This window comes from Trematomus bernacchii, unplaced genomic scaffold (assembly GCF_902827165.1).
Source record: "Trematomus bernacchii unplaced genomic scaffold, fTreBer1.1, whole genome shotgun sequence".
Classification (NCBI taxonomy): Eukaryota; Metazoa; Chordata; class Actinopteri; order Perciformes; family Nototheniidae; genus Trematomus; species Trematomus bernacchii.
In genome coordinates this window covers 2,477,111-2,498,791 of record NW_022987409.1, presented here as the reverse complement: position 1 = coordinate 2,498,791, position 21,681 = coordinate 2,477,111, and the positions used below count along the sequence as shown (strand labels likewise).

The window sequence follows — 21,681 nt, the reverse complement described above, 5'->3', positions numbered from 1 at the left end:
CACGTCTTCGGGTTTCTGATTTTGTTTGTAAGTGAGGCTCACTTGGATGAAAACATGTCTTTTCACGCATATTTAGCAATATTTAACTCAAAATCCTGTTGCTCAGTGGTGGGGTTGAGTTGCATGTGTTCCCAGGCCACTGTCAATGGAATTAGAAGAACACAACATACCTACTTGAAGAGGCGGATAAACATACACCAAGGACCCTTTGCTTACAATGTTTCTGTTTTCATAACATTAAGATTTAATGTTATAAAGAAGTACTTACGATCTTCAATACCAAAAGTGTACTCTAGAGTCTAGACTCACAAGAGCTTCTCCATATATTATATTTGACTGATGTGTTTGCTTGATGTGGAATTCTTAATACATTTTACTGTTTTAATTTGCTATTTTATACTGCCTCTTGACGACCTAAGCTTCAAATCGGTGTTGTTCGTTCCTAAAATATTACAATTTACAATTTACAAACATTTCATCACAGCAAAACTCCCCCTTGGGACCATTGTTAGATGCACAAAAACCTTTTATAACGACTGCAGGGAAGGGAAAACCCTAAAAAGCATCATAGGGCCCCTTTAAGTTTTGACTAGATTATTTCTTCCCTTAATCTACTTCATGCTGGGCCTCAAATAGGATGATCTGCGAAACGACTCTATGTCCTAACGTTGTTAGATGTGTGTTATGGGTCGATTCATAATGATTACTGAAAAATCTCTAATTGGCGGGAAGTACTTTTAGTAACCTGACAGCATAACCAGGTATTTCTAGAGTTAAGAATTCATTTGCCTACATGCACCAACATTAAACAATGATGCAGGGGTCTTTAACATGTTTAAAGCCAAGGGCCCCTTATATAAAATAGAGACAGAGCAGGGACATCCCATACAGTATTTATAAAATAGAGTTTCCTCTTGTGCGGGATGGCCTAAAGTGACTTTCACAAACACACATCAAATCTGTAGCTAACTATTATGCTGTTGTGGACGGATGCCTAATATTTATATATTTACACGCATCCCCTATTCAGAGGGTTAGCTATAGTTTACTTGATTGCACAATGATTTATGTGTAGCAGTTAGTCTATATGATTAATGTGTGAATTGGATTAAGTGAATAAGATTAACCTGTTAAGCCCGAGAGACCCCGGTACCGGGGCACTGCCGCAACATCTTGCAGGAAACAGTGTCTGAGGGCATGTTCATTTAATAAACTATGAATGTTTTATATCCATGTAACGGGAAGAAACTCATCTAATTGATCTTTTTTTTTTTTTTTCAAAATAAAACCCACAATGCTAACACTGAGCCTCTGAATCAGCAACGAGCGAAAAATGCTAACACCTTACTGCACCGAAAATCACTCACAAAACCTTATTATTTACCTCTTCTCTATACATCCATGACATCGTTTCACATCGTGAGGTGACACAGAATCGTTGGACACCCACATTATCACTGAATTATACGAAATGGCGACGTTATAAGCAAAAACGGACATCAAAACAGGTGACGCTAGGTAGCTAAAAATGCTAACATTTTTACCTTGGCTCTGTAGTCTCTCCAAAGTGGTCTTCAATGGCATTAAAACGATAAAAACGCTGCTGAAGTTAATCCATAGGTTAATCCAATGTATCTGTGTCCCTTTGAAATGATTTCTGATAATCCATAAGCATTAAAACTGCTTTTCCGTTTCCAGATGTCAGAGCTAGAGATAGGTTCACTCTGATGGAAAATTACATGTGCGAAGCCCCCACCTTTTCTCTTCACAACGTGTGTGTGTGGGGGACTCCCCCTTTGATTCTATTGGCTCTAACGGTCAGAAAGAGGTGTCAACCATCAAAATCGAGCAAGGGAGGCCAGAGATATGGAAAATCCACCCAAATGACCCCAGAAGTGGTTTGTTTTTGCTAAATCTCTCTAAAAAGGTCAAATGTCACTTGTTTTGCATCAATCTTGATACAGGGTACTTATTATATGTTGTACTTTGGATTCCTAAAGCTTTTAGTCTACCTTACCATCATCCAAGGGTAGTTTTCACTATAAGTACAAAATAACTTTTGGACGGACACTATAATTTACAGTTTTTTACTATGTAAAATCTGAATTTTCTTTAAAATAAAAAACATCTATATTGATTCTGACTTTTCTACATCCAACTCACAGGTTTATCATTACTTTGAGAAAAAAGATTATTAATTTAACCCTTTTAGAAGGGAAGATATGGTCATTTGTTCTGGGAATGTCATTTTCGAGCCTGAGACCTGAAAAACAGGCTCAGGGCTTAACCGGTTAAGATTCGGGCTCTGCCTAAGATCTTGGTGCTTGGATTGTTTTTGTAACCAACACAAAACCCGAAAGAGATGAATTATGGATGTCAACAAATAGTAAGAAAAGGAAAGAGAGGATTTGAGTGACGCTAGTACTGCCTTTTTGTGTCCGGTGGTTCGTAGTCCCCTGGGTCATCCAGAACCTAATGTAGCGTCAGGTATCATAAACTTAAACCATGAAAGACTCAGAAAGACTTATTAATGACCCGTTTGAACAAGACCGTACTTTTCCACAGAAGATAAGATGATATATTAGTAAAGTGTGGTCATCACCTTTTATCCTCTTGGCATCCGTCATCACAGTGTTTGTTCATTTGTTATGAGCCTGAAGACTCCAATGGAAAGTGATCTTTGCTCAGGGATATATTGGTAGTATATTATACTTTATAAAGAATTGAAGAACAGTAAAACAAATATATACTGTATATATTTATATATTAAGCAATTTTCCTGCAGATCCTTAAAACGTTTTACAAGACATTCAATTAATTAATTGCCTTTTGTAAATGTAATCATTTTTCAAGACATGCAAGTAGGATTTACAGAATTAGATTGTTTTCTGACGTTGCATTGTAGAAAATAGCTTAGATTAATATTACAATTTTAAATAATTGACTCTAGGGCTGTGCGATTATGGCAAAAATCATAATCACGATTATTTTGGTCAATAATTGATATCACGATTATTAAATACGATTATTCATTGACTTTGAAAAATTCCATTTATTGAACTTTAAAACAAATACAAATAATAATTTGAACAGTATCTTTTTAACTGTTGATTACCCTGAACATATAATTCAACTGAAAAACCAATACAAAAATAAATGATACATTTAAAATAAATAATATCAAAATAATAAATACCAATAAACAAGATCAACAAATATTTTGGAGCGCACTTCCATAAGCTACTAAACATATATAAATATGATAAATACAAATAAATGAGACCAAAATTAATTAGATCAAATATGTTGCACTGTCACAACCTAGCAAAGCAAAATAATTGTTTTTTTCGATTATGTTGTTTTCGTAATTGTGGCAGGTCAAAATCGTAATTGCGATTAAAATACGATTAATTGCACAGCCCTACACATGCAGATACGGATTGCAGAGCATTATACAGTATGTGAAATTGGACTTACATTTTTACATTTATCTGCAGTACCCTCTACTAAATTGGTTGGAAGCCACTTGTTTGCATTGAATACACCTGATTGTAAATGTATAAAAAAAGATCAGAGTAAAGAGATGTCCTGCTCTAGGTGTTAAAAGAGCTGAGTCACAACTGCTCATCCTTTGCTGCAAAATCAAGCTCATACTGTAGCTTAGTCCAGGTTCCTTGTAGCTGGAGGGTTCATGTTTATTCAAGGTCCTCTTCATTTTAAAGTCCATCTTCCAGTTCACTAACCATCCACCCACACTGTTATAATCAATCATACCCCCCCCACTGTTCTTAAGATGAGGTCCAGCTGCAGCAGGATCTCGGGGAGGGGGGGGGCGGGGCGGGCGGGCGGGGGTTGTGTCTCCAGAGTTCAGAGGGTTTACTGTCACATTGTGTGTGTGTGTGTGTGTGTGTGTGTGTGTGTGTGTGTGTGTGTGTGTGTGTGTGTGTGTGTGTGTGTGTGTGTGTGTGTGTGTGTGTGTGTGTGTGTGTGTGTGTGTGTGTGTGTGTGTGTGTGTGTGTGTGTGTGTGTGTGTGTGTGTGTGTGTGTGTGGTGTGTGTGTGGTGTGTGGTGTGTGTGTGTGTGTGTGTGTGTGTGTGTGTGTGTGTGTGTGTGGGTGTGTGTGTGTGGTGTGTGTGTGTGTGTGTGTGTGTGTGTGTGTGTGTGTGTGTGTGTGTGTGTGTGTGTGTGTGTGGTGTGTGTGTGTGTGTGTGTGTGTGTGTGTGTGTGTGTGTGTGTGTGTGTGTGTGTGTGTGTGTGTGTGTGTGTGTGTGTGTGTGTGTGTGTGTGTGTGTGTGTGTGTGTGTGTGTGTGTGTGTGTGTGTGTGTGTGTGTGTGTGTGTGTGTGTGTGTGTGTGTGTGTGTTGTAAGCCGTAAGCCACAACATAAAGAAGTGTAATGATGTTGTGAGCAAAGCTTTTTATTTTCTAGCTCCTTTGTTAAGCATCCAGTCTGTATAAATCATGTATACAGACTTCAAATGTACCGTGTCCTGAAGATCGCAGTAATGGGGGAGCAACTGATGTAACTTTAGCCTGTTTTTGACATACCATACCAGTCTTTGGTTTTCCTGTGCTTTATGCTCAAATAAAAACTGACAGCTACCGGCTGTATAGCCACAACAAGTAAAACATGTTGGCTGACGGCACAATATTCCAGACAATCCTGTGAACTGAGTGGTTTTCACTATTTTTTAAATGTAATGTCAGGTACCATATGCTGCTGATGCGTTAGTGTTGTGGTTGTTTGCTTTTTTAAATGTATTCCAATTGCAGGAGGAGGTTTGTTATACAGTCTGTCTCATCCATTCCAACACGATGTGGGTGGGGAGGGGGGGGGGGGGGGATGTAATTCAGGGGAGTCGGGGAAGAAAACAGCCTCCCTGGGATGTGATCACATGGAGGCTGAGATAATGCATTCAGGGAGTTTAGACTGGGAGTCATCACTATTCATGTACAAGGTGCTGGTTTGAGTCCAGGCTGCAGTGATGGGAATGTGTTCAGCAGTCAGCACTAAAGCAGCTGCCCCTTATTAACTGATGTGTTTCTGCACGGTGACTGCTTGACAACTGAGAGATAAGTGAAGTGCTTATAATGCACTGCGGAGCCCATTGTATATACAGAGCAAACATGACAGCCATATGATTGGCTCACATTTGGTGCTACTTTATAACAGAGGTGTGGTCAGGGCTCTGCGCAGAGAAAAACTTTTTTGTGATTTTTTTTTTTTAAAAGAATACTTCCCCACAAAAAGGAACATTTGATTTTTCTATTACACTTCAAATAGTCTGAGGCTGTTGAAGGCCTGCTACTCATTTGTGTAAGTGCAGTCACTGTAACATTCAACGTGAGCCTGAGTAAAAACTCCTTCAATGTAAACTGTTTTCATAATAGATACAGTTTCACACAAAATAATGTGATGCTCAATATTTTTTACAGCTCTCGTTTCAAATGATCATAAAACCCGTCAGAATGAGACTGAAACGACGCATTGTGTAATGATGTGTTGGACCATAAAACATGCTGAACAGTGACAATCTTCACCCTCCAGATTTCATTAATATTTTAGCACAAATTAAAAGTCTATCCCCACAGTGATAATATCAGCTAAATTAAAAAATATTAATCAAAATAGATAATTGATGTGAAGCATTTCCTGCCTCTTACAGCTTACTATGCCATTTCAAACTAATTCAATCCAGTGTTAGAATAGACGATTTGATTTAAAATGAGTTTATTCCTGATAGAATGGAAATCACGGGTTGTTTATTTCTGAAATCTTGTTGGCTCGGAGAGACGAGACCTGCAGGTTCAGCTCTCGGTTAAATCAGGCCACGAGTTCCCCGCTCTCCGTCTTGTGGGATCATTCAGACTCGTCTTGAGTTCTTCGTTTTATTTGACTGGCCTTTAGCACTTGGCATTCAGCAATCAATAGCTCCAGGGCCTGCGTTAGGTGAGCTGAATACTAATGCAGCGGAGCAGCATTGGCATATGACTGGCTGTCTATAACTTTATACCTGACGCTATCTCTTAATCTTATCCAGAGCGTCCCGTGTGGCGCAGCGAATGATCGCCGCCCAGTGAATTTGTTCTGTTTGGTCACTGCATTAGTCTCATCGATTCCCGTTAATCTGCAGCTCTTTATTCACAACGTGGTGCCATCTAAACAAATGCTGCAGCTCAGAGTTCCCCTGCTGCCGCTGAAGGTCTTTCCTGCGTGTTTGTTTTGCCGTTAACAGAGATTTGTTCAACTTATGTATTCAAGGACGCCCGTCGTTAATTGTTGCACTAATGGGGTTCAAACTTTCCTGCACAGATGAGCAGAAACATGAAATTGCTTTTATGATTTCAAATATGCCAGTTCTCTTTTTCTATTAGTACCCGGCGTCTTCAGCTTGTCTTCAGGGCTTTTCTTCCTGTTTGTTTTACATTTTCTTTGGTGGCAGCTTCCTGTGGTAGGACATAAGCAGGGACGTGCACAGACATTTTGGGGGGCGGGTGCTCAAGTGAGAAAAAGGTGCACTTCCCATAATCATTTATAAAAAAATGTTTTAAAACAAAAAGTTAAATATAGTACATCTCTGACTTACTGACCAATTTATTTGATTACCCTCACACTTACGTAATTGTTTAATACTCAACAGAATTCTACAAAAATAATCAGCTAACCCAGAGACAATGGTCTTATTTAGTATTCACTACGCACAAGAGCAGATAACAAACTAGTACAATTAATAGTTATTAAATGAGCAGCCAACAATCACAATTATGAAGTTTCTGTTTAAGGACATTTCAGGCAAAAGATCGTTTTTTCATGTACTTGTTATTTTGGTCTATTTTGCTTCCATGTTTTCTTTCACTCTAATGGAAAGAAAACTTAAAAAAACACATATAAATGGTGTTTATACCATTTACTACCATGTCTGAATTCATCTATAGATTTAAAGCTAATCTGCATTTAAACATTACATTTCCGGGGAAAATACTGACTTGACGTAAATCTATTTGGGGAAGTTGTGAGGTGATATGTTTTTTTGTTTGATTTTTGTTTTATCCTTTTCACCTGCAATGCCTATATTTGTTTTTGTCTTTTGGCTAATTAGCTGTAAACTCGAGGCCCTGGCAGTTTAGTAATTTGTTCATCACCACTCACCTTCAAAATAAGCCAAGAAAAGCCGGCATAACATGGGACTGTAAAGTGGGAGGTGCTGCTACCTGTCTGTCTGAAGTGACTGCCGATGTCCGCGAGACGTGGAGGGAGGGAGGGTAGAGAGAGCATCGGAACTTCACAGTCTAATCTCCCGACCTGATATTTTTATTTTGTATTCAATCAATATATTTTTGGAAAGGGAAACTGTGCGCATACAGCAGTATATGTATATTCATTTAGTTGAAACAAAAAAAGGGCACTTTCTCTGGAGGAAGAAAAAGGGCAGGGGCTCAAGCCCACTTTGATGTCTGTGTGCACGTGCCTGGACATAAGCAACCTTAACAGTCACTCGTGTGAGCGCTTAATTATTGTGAGTTAATCTCTAATTGAAAATGTCCATGTGCATCAAATGTAAAAGTGAATGCTACCACTAGATGGACTGCCACGCTTAGAGTTGAGTGAAACTGATTGTCAGAGTTTTAGTGTGGAAGATTAAATTGAAAGCTGTCCCTCTCCCTGTAATTTCTAAGAATACTAATGGTGGTTTCTGTTTGGAAATCCGACAGGTTTTTATCTCTTTAAAGAGATGGAAACAGAATGGGTTTCTTGAGTGATGAGACCCAAGAGAGAATATGTTATGTCTTATCACAGATTACACCCTGAGGACCAGACATATGTATCAAGTAATGGATCACACATTTTAAACACAGCCGCAGATAGAAGCTTCTGTAAATGCGTAATATCAGCTTAAATCACAGGGCTGGATCAGCCGGGCTGTAAACACCATGTTATCGCAACACATGGGGAACCGTAAAGTAGATAATAACAAATGGAAGGGAGTGATGTGAAAGTAAAAAATAGTGGTTGGTAATAAAATCCTGCACCACAGAGCTCCATGGTGGCGTAGTTTTTGGGACAGATGTTCAACCTGTATTTTATAACCACTCCTTCTCATGTCCCCTCCCTACTGTCCGTCTTTGACTCAAAGCAAGGCCTCGTACAGCCACAAATAAACAGCAGGACTAAATCCCCGATGTCTGACAATACATTGTCTAAGTCAACTTTATTGTCAATCTTGCAGTTTGTGTGTGCAGACAGAGATCGAAATACCATTTACCACAATCCCGAATATAAAAACAAATGTATATAAAAATAAATATGTGTGCAAATATGTATATGTGTATATATGTATGTATATATATATATATATGTATATATATATATATATACACAGAATCAAAGACACATTTTTACATGAGCTAGTGGACAAATCAATTAGGCCCTCAACAAAAAAATATTTTTATAATCAATGTATCGATTTAAACGATCTTTGTTTGCGGTTTTCTCCTTTTTTCTGTTTTTATCACAACAACTATGCGGTATATCTTTGGGTTTTGAACTGATAAAACAAGACTCAATTTTAAAGGCATCTTATTTGACTTTAATAAACTATGAGTGACATTTTAAAATCATTTTCTGACATTGAGTAGATCCAATGATTCCTCAATGAATCAACCCTTCTCATGGTATGCATTGTCATATTGCTCTTCCCTATCAAAATGTATGATAAGAGTTTGCAGCCATGCCAGCCGAGAGGCTCCATGTTTCTTACGTCTGAGTTTCCCTTGGAAATAGTAATAATAGTTTTACTTTCTTTACATATTTATTCTTAAACTAAATTATTAAAAGTACCAGATTTTGGTATTAAACTAGGGCTGCACGATTTGGGGAAATAATTCAATTGCGAATTCTCTGACAGATATTGCGATTGCGATTCGATTTGCGATATTTTTTTTTAAGCGACCCAACGGAAGTTTATTGTAAAATGCGGCCATATCTCCGGCTAGGAAGGTCGTATCAACGTGCTCCCGTCTCTAGCACCCCCGCAGCCCGAGCTACGAGTGAAAGAACTAAACTTACATGAAACTTCCGTTGGGTTGCTTTAAAGTCAAGCTTCAGTTTAAGATTCACCCTGTAATAGATACATGTGATGGAGCATTACTAACCTGACTCAGATGGTTTGTTTCACCATAATCGCATCATTTCAAATCGCGATTAATCGAGCATTACTATCTTTGGTTTGGTGGGCAACACAGAAGCCAAACGCCTTGACTTCATTTCCTCCACTGATTCTCTTTTCAATTTAGCCGAGATATGAAGAGGAGAAAACAGATGAAGTGTATCAAGTAAGGGATAATGTGCAGCGACGCGGTCATTATGGGGAAAAGAACACCGACAGGCTGATCAGGAGCCCGACGCGAAGCGGAGGGATCTAGATGGCCAAACTGTATACAGTTAAATCGAACAGACTTCTTTGTGCAGATGTGAGCGTCCTTAACAACGGTCAATAAATCCCTGACAGCGGTCTGTCTGTTCTGGATTAACAACGTGTCACGTGTTCTGAATTGACCAATCAGAATCGAGTATTCAACTAAACCATGTAATAAAGATTATTGAGCCACTCTTTATTCTGAGATGTTTCAGGTACAAAGCCGGATCCCACTGAGAAATCAATTAGTATTCAGCTTTTATCTCATCACACAACACGACACAAAGAGAAGAAGAAGACTTGATCGCCTCACGGCAGATCCAGTGCCGGTATCATTTATATGGTGGGCAGTCTCCTACGATAACTAAAAGAGATAATTTCCTTTATTTTACCAGAACTGTATTGAAACTCTTTAACCTTGAGCTGTAAATAAAGAACAGATTTAGAGGATGCATTGATGCTGGCTTCTGTTTTATCTGTTCCTTAATGAAGATGAAAGATACTCTAATAGCCTAAACAAAGAACAGCGGTGTGCTTCACATCTGCAATTAAACAAACCTTTTTAATAGCAAACTGATTAATTTCTTTAATCAAAGACCGCTTTATCCTTGAAGTGCAGTCAGTTTTAATTATCCTGGAACGCACCACAGGAGCTGCTGTTTACAGCTGCGTGGAAATCTGAAGGAAATTTCAGACACATTATAATGAATAGATGATAAAAGATGGAATGAGTTTTTACACGGAGATTCTAATTTCAGATTATCTTCCCACAACAGTTTATACCTACCTACCTGCACTTTATAATGACACTATTTCTCTCCAGCTCCCCCCCTGTGTGCTCGGTTTTATTGACATGTTTACCTCTCTCAGAGATGTTGTGTTTCCATCCCAGGTCGTCTGTCTGACAGGAAGCGTGGGGGAATGATTCCTTGACAGATAGGCCGAGAAACTGCTAGGATTTTGAGTCTGGATTTAGGGGTTGATTTATCAACCAAAGCGACATGAGTTGAAAACCATAGACTTGATGCCAAATCCTAATGGAATAATGGCAAGGACAAGAAAAACATTTAACTTAGAATGTCACTATAGGGATGGCAGCGTTTGGAGAATGAGCCAACGTGTTTTTTTGCTCTATTATCGCTCTCCTCAGCTCCCTCATTAGATGATAATTTAAACGGGCTTCGTGGCATGTCATTTATCAAGCATGTTTCAACAAAGTGCTTTTACGCTGCGACTCCACAACAAATTGCTCTTTCTGCGTTCTCCGTGTTATCGACAACACTGTTGCCAGTAATTGCTGTATGAATGTAATATTCTGCCTAAAGAGCAGCTCAGAATTGTGTCTCTTCTTTGCAAATGACTGCGGCGTTGATTTGATTATGCACAGGAAAGTGCTATCCCCGCTCTGATTGAGGCTTATTGTACTGCCTTGAACTATGTTTGCTGCCGCTGCACAGTTAACGCCTCCATGCCTTGAATCTAATGTCAATTCAGCTGTGGGAAAGGTGCGCTCTGTGCAGTTGTTATGTAGGTCAATTCTTCTTCTGCATTCACCGCTTGGTCTTGTGATGAGTGATCTCATTTTGCAAGGGAACTGTGCTTTTATTATTCATACTCCAACAGAGATTGGAGTTGCGGTGCATTAGAGCATGACGTTGTCGTTTCCCCGCTCGCAGAACTGTTATTCCCTTTGCCCCAAATAGAAATTAAACCCTACATTTGATGCTAGCTCTAATTGTTTTTCTCTCGCAGTCACACAACTCCAGTTAAGCCTCATCTCTCTGGACGTACAGTACGCCGTTTCATTGATTGATTTTCTTTGCAGCCCCCTCAAACTGCTGTTTAAGTCATTTCTCTGCAGCTTGCCATTTAAGCATTCATGAGTCTTTTCTGTCACAGAAGTGGGTTTTCTCCCTTCAGATTGAATGCATATTGGTCTGTGCATTTTCTAACTAGCTCCAAAATGGATCTGAACTGCTACACAGATTTTCTGCAATGAAGTACCTTAACACAATAGGTGAGTAGCGTGAAATTGACCTCTGAAATGCAGAAGTTTAAGACACTTGCATTGCACTGAAGACAGCTATTGAATTCAAACTAAATGGATTCTATTTGGGACTCTTTCCGCAGAATGGGTAATGCTCTAATGTCCTAAATATTGCCTCATGGAGGTTGCACTTTAACGGCTGCTGGATAATCAGCAGCCAAGATAGACTCACAACTTTTCTTGGGAGCAGTTTCTCCCCATTTGTTGCTCCAAAGCAGCGTGTGTTCCCATATATCTTTTGGGTTGTGTCTCCTCTGTTGATCTAATTGGATACCCTCTGTTGGCTACAATGAATCATGGCTGCTCTTCTCTCCTCTCCTCCAGTACTTATTTTTATTGAATGCAGGGATCCCCTGCATCACAAGGCTCCACCTTAAAACTTGTATTTGTCCCTTGGCTCCAAGCATTGATCTTTTTTCCTTTTTAAAAAAAAAAACCGCTCCGTCAGTATCACTTTTATTCCAGCAGAGGATTATGGGCTAGCTTTTATGTGTCCCTAGAGAGAAGCCAGGAGTTGTGGCCAGGCTCCCCTCTGCACTAATTGACTCCTAATTTGGCAAATGCATTTTAAGGTGGAATGAAAAAGCTGACCCCTCTTAGCGTTCATACATGGGCATGCCACTTGCACCCCCCCCCCTCCCAGTTTTACTATTGTTACTTATCTCTCCTCTGCCCTCTACTCTTGACCTCTACTGATGCAGAGGAGGCTCTTCTGCAGCACGGGGACTTCAGTGGTGACATATTTGAAACTGAGGTGATGGGATGGAGGCTTTTTGGCATGCACCCCATGACTTTTGGGAAAGAAGTTTAAATCCTGCCAGTTCTCAGGCTCTTCAGCACTCGGCTGCTGATCCACACTGCAAACACCTCCAGGAAAGTGGCTCTCGCTGAGCCGATCGAAGGCAACGATTTTTTTAATTACTCGCCTGCTGCTGAATGGAAAGGCACGAGTTTTGCCTGCGGGTATCAGTATCGACTTGAGTGTATGATGTTTTAATGAGCCTGGCGTGTAAATGATTTGTTTCGGTTGTGTTATTCAAGAAAGCTAATTTGCTGTTTTTCTCCTGTGTTCTCAGTGGATGGATTCTCAGTTGACTTGGAGGCAGATTTAAGGATTTTGAGACAGCAGGATGTCAAAGATCTCTAAGGCAGCTAAGGCTGTGAAGAAAGTGGATGCAGGCAGTTTAATCCGGGCTATCGTGAGGTCAGGACAAGCGGCCCCTGGACCCCCACTCGGCCCCGTCCTCGGACAGGTAAAATCACTTCCTGTTCTATCTGTTCGCTCCCAGTAATTCATTAAATTGCAGTAGCAGGGCTTCATTTTGTCAGCTGACCTTCCGTAAACAGGTCTCATTAACCGCCACACAACCTGATCCTATTTTCACTTTGCCCATCACATAGTTCCCTCTCTCTCCTCTCTCTCAGTCAACTCATTGTAAAACCTCAGCACCACATCCATCTCCCCTCATACCACTATTCATATTCCCATTCTTATTCTACTCGCACAGCTCCATGGTGCAGGTGGGGGCCGCTCTCTGCTTCAGGCTGCAACTATTTTTTCACAGTTTCCAGGCCAAAGACACTAACACCTCCATCCACAGCAGCTGTCCGTTTACATTAGCCTCACGCTTTACAAGCCAGTCGATGAAACGGCACTAAACCTGTGAAGGTTTTGTCTTAAATTCTTGTATACTTCTGCCTCACTTGCTCCGGAGACACAGCTGAGGTTGTCTTGTGTTTTATTGCTCAGGGATGCACCACTACCAATGTGCCCATTCCTACTAGATGTATATGTATACGCAGACCTCAAGCGTTGAGCAATGGAGAAAGACGGATTGTTTCAAAATAACTAAGGCTAAATTATCCTCCTTCTGTTGCTTGACTATGAAAATGCTGATGCTGTGTTGATTAACCTCATCTGTATTTCTATCTGTTTTAAATCTGTGCTGTAAAACTTTTATATTATTTTACACCATAAACGCACAACCTGCTCCCGCTGTTATGGTGGTTCAGCTGTTTAACTTTGATAGTCCTTCGTGAGACTGAATGAAAGCAAGCATCTGTCTCGTTCTGTACATACAAATGATCCAGTGAGGCTCTTTAATGGACGGTGCTCATCAGCCTTGACTGCTGTTGCACGCTTTGAGACGAGATCAATTCTCACAGTTCATCCATCTCCGTGACTTAACGACGACGCTCGGAGAATGGGATGGAAAAATGAACAAATCTGGCAGAAAAGAGCTATTAACAATGTCAGGAAAAAGCAAATGCTGGATGTCAGAAAGGAGTTAAATGATGTGAAAACATCCTATTTTTCTTTTCCGATGTCGGATGTTACAGTGTGGGTACTTTATGTTTTCTTTGTTCAATGATGTACGCTGCCGTCACCAGCTCAACTATAACATAAAGTAAATTCATTGCTTCCAGACTGGGAGTTATTTAGTTCTCCGAAATACCGCAGTTATAATTAGTCTTAAACCCATTTCTGTTTGAATGTTCTCTGTATTGATCCACACATACGATTTGATATTATTCGTATTATTATATTCACATATTTAGGCTTCAATTAACCTTTTCTTTAATGATTAATTTGCTGATTACTTTTTGGATTATTCTTTTGCTCTAGATAACTATAACTCAACTCTGAAGCTCTACAAAGCATTTCATTGTCTTTAAACGAATACTTTAGATTTCTCTGCCCACAACTTTTCTGTTTTGGTTTATTCTCAAGATTCACATAGTATTGTTTTGGACCGTATTTGGCTGCTGCCCAATATCGGATGTATAACTGGATACAGCGTCGGAGGCGGTGCCCCATCACTCCTCATAGAGTTGCTCCGGGGTCATCCCGCCTCCGATCCACAGCGTCTCAGCTCAGTAAGATGAACGGAGAGGGAAAATAACCCTGGATTCGGGTTATAGTGCATTTTACAACTTTAAGACCCTAATGATTTAAATAAGGGCTTTAAAAGTGTTCATGCAGGGTAGTTTATTTAGCTCAAAAATTATTGTAAACTGATTTACAGACATCTTTTCCCAATCTTAGTCAATGGGAGGAAGTATTTCTGGGCTCAAATGACGTCAGACTAGAATATGACTGTAGTACCTCGGTTTGGCCTTTTACGGAAAACTTGCTTCAGCAGCCGGCACTCTTCCTGGGGGCTTTTTCTTTTTTACCCGCTGTACACTACCTTCTCAGGAACATGGGACAATAACGTTAGGGACACTATGCTTAACATAGTGGAGCATATACTTGTATCTTAATAAGGGTCCATTTTAGGCTTATATTAAAGTTTAAATGAGTGGTAATGTTGCTGGGAAACTGCTGAATCTGTAAATAGACAACTGTTAACTGACACATTCCCTCTTTCAAATCAAAATACGTTTCCGCTCCTTCGAACAGTGGTAGTGGAAATACTCTGATCTTTCACTTCAGTAAAAGTACTAATACCACACTGTAGAAATACTCCAATACAAGTAAAACATCTTACTTGAAAGTGAAAGTATGTGAGTATAATCGGCGTGATGTAGTTAAAGTGCAGTAAACTGTTCCCCGTCAGTGTTTTAATATTATATATGATGTTGTCGGGTTAATATCACTACGTCATTAAAGGGTACGTTGCATTTTACTGCTGTGGATGTTTAAGGATGAGCATTTGAACTCATTTATTAGTGTTGGGTTGTTACATTTACAGCAATGCATTATATTCAATAAAATCAACTTGTGTTCAGTGTAGCTGTCCTCTGAGATCCTCGCATCTTTACCCAGGCATTTGCAAATAGTTTATTCAGCTTAAAGGAGAGGTGTCATGCTTTTCCGGTTATTACCCGTCCCCTTGTGTGTTATGAAGGTTTTTATGCATGTAAACGGTCTGCAGAGTCAAAACCCTCAAAGTACACCCTGTAGCGAATAAAACTCTAACACAGAAAATACCTCCCCAAAACGCCTCGTTGGAGATACGTCATTGTCCATTTGATTCTTCCGGGTACGGCATGATGTCAACCCGTACCCGGAACGAAATGGACCAATCCGTGGAGACGTTACGTTACGTCTGCGGAGCCGTTACGTTAAGCCCCCGCTGATTGGTCCAAATTGACCAATCCACGGACTTCCTCACACACACATCTGTGTGCAGGGAGCAGGCAGCTCAGCTGATTTCTCCTCCCTGGCTGCAGGCTGATAACAGACAGTTGGGATCGCGGTGAAATTCTCTCTGCAGACCCATTCTCACAGCGTTTATCAACCTTTTTCTTACTCAATATCAAGCCACACTTATTGTTTTTACTTCGGATGTGAGTTTGTGTGTGCTCAGGATGAGTTTGGCTGTGTTTCGCTATGTATCCTAAACAAGGAAACAACACCTCCACGGAGCTCAGCGCGATTCACAACGTCCCGACCAATCAGAGCACACTGTGCTCACAGGGAGGGTGGGGGCTGGAGCTTTGGGAGCTACAACGAGCCGTTAAAGGCAGAGAGTGAAATTCAGTGAATACACATAGTTTACAAAGATGCTGTATGAGAAACCAATGTGAGTTTGGAAAAATGCACAGTATAAATCTATTTTAGTAGACCTCAACAATGGAATTATGATCAGTGGAAATGGCCATGACATCTCTCCTTTAAGTTTCTCAACACACATGGAAGGTTCATCTTTCAGTCTATCACACATCTAGTGTCATCACTCAAAACCCACCTGTTCAACACTGCATTCAACCACTTTGAATGCATCTCTTTTTGTATTATTCTTGTTGTTTTTTATTCTCTGTCAAAGCGTCTGAGTGTCTAGACAAGCGCTATACAAGTGTCATGTATTATTATTATTATTATTATTATTATTATTAGTGTAGAAGTGAAAGTGCCCTAGAGCGGAAATATATGTAAAATTACAATTACCTCGAATTTGACCTCCAACACAGTACTTGAGTAAATGAAATGTGTTATATTCCACCACTGTGAGTGAACAAAAACATAAATGAACTCATGTATTATGTAAACAGAGTGTTAACACAGGCAGATATCTTATTCTCTAGAGTCCTGCAGGCACACAGAGGTCATATCCTTTGAAATTATGTTTGACAGTGACCTCGCCTTTTTAATGAAAAATGCAACGAGTAGTTCCAGTAATGATTCTTACAGTTGGAAAACATCCACTTTTCTCCAGTAATGAAGGGGAGGATCTGTGCTTTAATCTAATCCCATTTCACCATCTCTCATTCTCTCTGAAAATACAGCAGCCGGAGTTTTAACTGCTGCCAAGTGAAGGGACCGTAATAACCCCATTTTACCGTCCCTGCACTGTTCACCAGTTGGATGTATAATTGATTTTAAGATTTTTACTGATCACATTTGAGGCTCAGCTAAATCTGCTTTCCCCTCAGCTTCACTGGAGACACATACGTTCCCTCTCATCCTCTGGAAACTGGGAATTAGTACCCTGGAGGTCATTTAGTTTTTCAGTTTGTACTACTCCTGACTCCAAAACATGAAAAAATTGTAGAAATGTCTAAAAAAAAAAAAAAGCTTTTTGCATAATAAAGAATATGATTCACCTTTTAATATTGGCAACTTTTATTTTTTTTATAGCACATGCACATTACTTGACAGACGGAGGGAATCATTCAGGGTTCTTACGGTCATTAAAAACCTGGAAAAGTCATGGAAATTCAAAATGCTAATTCCAGGCCCTGGAAAAGTTATGGAAAACAATATTTTTCCCAAAGTTTTGGAAAAGTCATGGAAATGTAACTAAAGTTGCATCAAATATAATTTATATTTTATCTAATCGCCGAAATAGTAATACTATAATGATAATAAATACTGTATCGTATAGTAATGAAACGTAAAATGGCATTTAACTGACGAGGTATTTTGCTGGTGAGAGATTTTAGTTGCTTTAGCGTGTAGAAGCTAGTAAGCCAACTATTTGATTTGTTTTAGATAGGCACAACATGTTTCATATGCAGACCTTATTTTCCTGTTCCATGTTAAAATAAACCATTTTCAGTGGTACCGCTGAGAAAGAGTAATTATTTTGGTCATGGAAAATTAGGTATAAGTCATAGAAAATCATTGGTGAAAAAGTGTATGAACCCTGATCATTGTAATGCCACTCCCAATGGACATACATATAAACTCAGTAGAATTCATACATTTTTGAACAATTCTCCCTTTCTCTCGCATCATATAAAACCTGTCACAGTGACACGAGTGCTGACATGTCGGCATCAGTGGGTGTGAGTGATATCTATGGGTGTTTTTAACCCAACTTACACGGTTTCCCTCTCTTAAAGATGCCCTAGTTGGAATGATCATTTTGCATTGTCTGATTTATGTGACAGCTCAAGATAACAGGCAAGAATAGGAATAGTGGTTTCTTTCATATCCTCGACAAGTATGCGGTGTGATCTTTACCGCCTGTTTTTGTTCCTCAATTTCACCTTAGAATAGTTGTTGCTTCATTAAATTGCAGTAGCAGGGCTTCATTTTGTCAGCTGACCTTCCGTAAACAGGCTTTTTTTTTTTTTGTACCCGCTGTACACTACCTTCTCAGGAACATGGGACAATAACGTTAGGGACACTATGCTTAACATAGTGGAGCATTATACTTGTATCCTATTATATAAGGGTCCATTTTAGGCTTATATTAAAGTTTAAATGAGTGGTAATGTTGCTGGGAAACTGCTGAATCTGTAAATAGACAACTGTTAACTGACACATTCCCTCTTTCAAATCAAAATAAGTTTCCGCTCCTTCGAACAGTGGTAGTGGAAATACTCTGATCTTTCACTTCAGTAAAAGTACTAATACCACACTGTAGAAATACTCCAATACAAGTAAAACATCTTACTTGAAAGTGAAAGTATGTGAGTATAATCGGTGTGATGTAGTTAAAGTGCAGTAAACTGTTCCCCGTCAGTGTTTTCATATTATATATGATGTTGTCGGGTTAATATCACTGCGTCATTAAAGGGTACGTTGCATTTTACTGCTGTGGATGTTTAAGGATGAGCATTTGAACTAATTTATTAGTGTTGGGTTGTTACATTTACAGCAATGCATTATATTCAATAAAATCAACTTGTGTTCAGTGTAGCTGTCCTCTGAGATCCTCGCATCTTTACCCAGGCATTTGCAAATAGTTTATTCAGCTTAAGTTTCTCAACACACAAAGGAAGGTTCATCTTTCAGTCTATCACACATCTAGTGTCATCACTCAAAACCCACCTGTTCAACACTGCATTCAACGACTTTGAATGCATCTCTTTGTATTATTCTTGTTGTTTTTTATTCTCTGTCAAAGCGTCTGAGTGTCTAGAAAAGCGCTATACAAGTATCATGTATTATTATTATTATTAGTGTATAAGTGAAAGTGCCCTAGAGCAGAAATACATGTAAAATGACAATTACCTCGAATTTGACCTCCAACACAGTACTTGAGTAAATGAAATGTGTTATATTCCACCACTGTGAGTGAACAAAAACATAAATGAACTCATGTATTATGTAAACAGAGTGTTAACACAGGCAGATATCTTATTCTCTAGAGTCCTGCAGGCACACAGAGGTCATATCCTTTGAAAGGATGTTTGACAGTGACCTCGCCTTTTTAATGAAAAATGCAACGAGTAGTTCCAGTAATGATTCTTACAGTTGGAAAACATCCACTTTTCTCCAGTAATGAAGGGGAGGATCTGTGCTTTAATCTAATCCCATTTCACCATCTCTCATTCTCTCTGAAAAATACAGCAGCCGGAGTTTTAACTGCTGCCAAGTGAAGGGACCGTAATAACCCCATTTTACCGTCCCTGCACTGTTCACCAGTTGGATGTATAATTGATTTTTAAGATTTTTACTGATCACATTTGAGGCTCAGCTAAATCTGCTTTCCCCTCAGCTTCACTGGAGACACATACGTTCCCTCTCATCCTCTGGAAACTGGGAATTAGGGTTCTCTCACTGTCCCTCAACTCCCAACCCTGGAGGTCATTTCGTTTTTCAGTTTGTACTACTCCTGACTCCAAAACATGAAAAACTTGTAGAAATGTCTAAAAAAAAAGAAGCTTTTTGCATAATAAAGAATATGATTCACCTTTAACATTGGCAACTTTTATTTTTTTTATAGCACATGCACATTACTTGACAGACGGAGGGAATCATTCAGGGTTCTTACGGTCATTAAAAACCTGGAAAAGTCATGGAAATTAAAAATGCTAATTCCAGGCCCTGGAAAAGTTATGGAAAACAATATTTTTCCCAAAGTTTTGGAAAAGTCATGGAAATGTAACTAAAGTTGCATCAAATATAATTTATATTTTATCTAATCGCCGAAATAGTAATACTATAATGATAATAAATACTGTATCGTATAGTAATTAAACGTAAAATGGCATTTAACTGACGAGGTATTTTGCTGGTGAGAGATTTTAGTTGCTTTAGCGTGTAGAAGCTAGTAAGCCAACTATTTGATTTGTTTTAGATAGGCACAACATGTTTCATATGCAGACCTTATTTTCCTGTTCCATGTTAAAATAAACCATTTTCAGTGGTACCGCTGAGAAAGAGTAATTATTTTGGTCATGGAAAATTAGGTAACGGTCATTGAAAATCATTGGTGAAAAAGTGTATGAACCCTGATCATTGTAATGCCACTCCCAATGGACATACATATAAACTCAGTAGAATTCATACATTTTTGAACAATTCTCCCTTTCTCTCGCATCATATAAAACCTGTCACAGTGACACGAGTGCTGACATGTCGGCATCAGTGGGTGTGAGTGATATCTATGGGTGTTTTTAACCCAACTTACACGGTTTCCCTCTCTTAAAGATGCCCTAGTTGGAATGATCATTTTGCATTGTCTGATTTATGCGACAGCTCAAGATAACAGGCAAGAATAGGAATAGTGGTTTCTTTCATATCCTCGACAAGTATGCGGTGTGATCTTTACCGCCTGTTTTTGTTCCTCAATTTCACCTTAGAATAGTTGTTGCTTCATTAAATTGCAGTAGCAGGGCTTCATTTTGTCAGCTGACCTTCCGTAAACAGGCTTTTTTTTTTTTTTACCCGCTGTAAACTACCTTCTCAGGAACATGGGACAATAACGTTAGGGACACTATGCTTAACATAGTGGAGCATATACTTGTATCTTAATAAGGGTCCATTTTAGGCTTATATTAAAGTTTAAATGAGTGGTAATGTTGCTGGGAAACTGCTGAATCTGTAAATAGACAACTGTTAACTAACACATTCCCTCTTTCAAATCAAAATAAGTTTCCGCTCCTTCGGAGACGCTGTAGTACATATGCCAGGCCTGTAGGTGGTGCTGTTGCTCACAGAATCAGCCCTTGCAAAAACAGAGCTAAACATTTTCAAATTGAGCGAAATGAGGCATTGGCTAAAATGCATGATCTGTTTGGTATTTTGAAAAAAAAAAAGTTTAAATATGCCTTATATAGGTATGGTCCTACACTATATTATTCAAATATAGCATGATAGGTCCACTTTAAAGTTTAAATGAGTGGTAATGTTGCTTGGAAACTGCTGAATCTGTAAATAGACAACTGTTAACTGACACATTCCCTCTTTCAAATCAAAATACGTTTCCGCTCCTTCGAACAGTGGTAGTGGAAATACTCTGATCTTTCACTTCAGTAAAAGCACTAATACCACACTGTAGAAATACTCCAATACAAGTAAAACATCTTACTTGAAAGTGAAAGTATGTGAGTATAATCGGCATGATGTAGTTAAAGTGCAGTAAACTGTTCCCCGTCAGTGTTTTAATATTATATATGATGTTGTCGGGTTAATATCACTGCGTCATTAAAGGGTACGTTGCATTTTACTGCTGTGGATGTTTAAGGATGAGCATTTGAACTAATTTATTAGTGTTGGGTTGTTACATTTACAGCAATGCATTATATTCAATAAAATCAACTGGTGTTCAGTGTAGCTGTCCTCTGAGATCCTCGCATCTTTACCCAGGCATTTGCAAATAGTTTATTCAGCTTAAGTTTCTCAACACACAATGGAACGTTCATCTTTCAGTCTATCACACATCTAGTGTCATCACTCAAAACCCACCTGTTCAACACTGCATTCAACCACTTTGAATGCATCTCTTTGTATTATTCTTGTTGTTTTTTATTCTCTGTCAAAGCGTCTTTGAGTGTCTAGAAAAGCGCTATACAAGTATCATGTATTATTATTATTATT

The 21,681-nt window shown here is 39.1% G+C and overlaps 1 protein-coding gene across 1 annotated transcript in view; it reads left to right on the top strand.

Moving 5' to 3' along the window:
- mrpl11 (mitochondrial ribosomal protein L11) overlaps positions 1 to 21,681 on the top strand; it is a 49,946-nt gene that overhangs the window by 528 nt on the left and 27,737 nt on the right. Inside the window, exon 2 of the mRNA XM_034138743.1 lies at positions 12,539 to 12,715. Within this exon, the coding sequence (XP_033994634.1) occupies positions 12,593 to 12,715 (123 nt within the window). The 5' untranslated portion in view covers positions 12,539 to 12,592. The remainder of the gene's footprint in view (positions 1 to 12,538; positions 12,716 to 21,681) is intronic.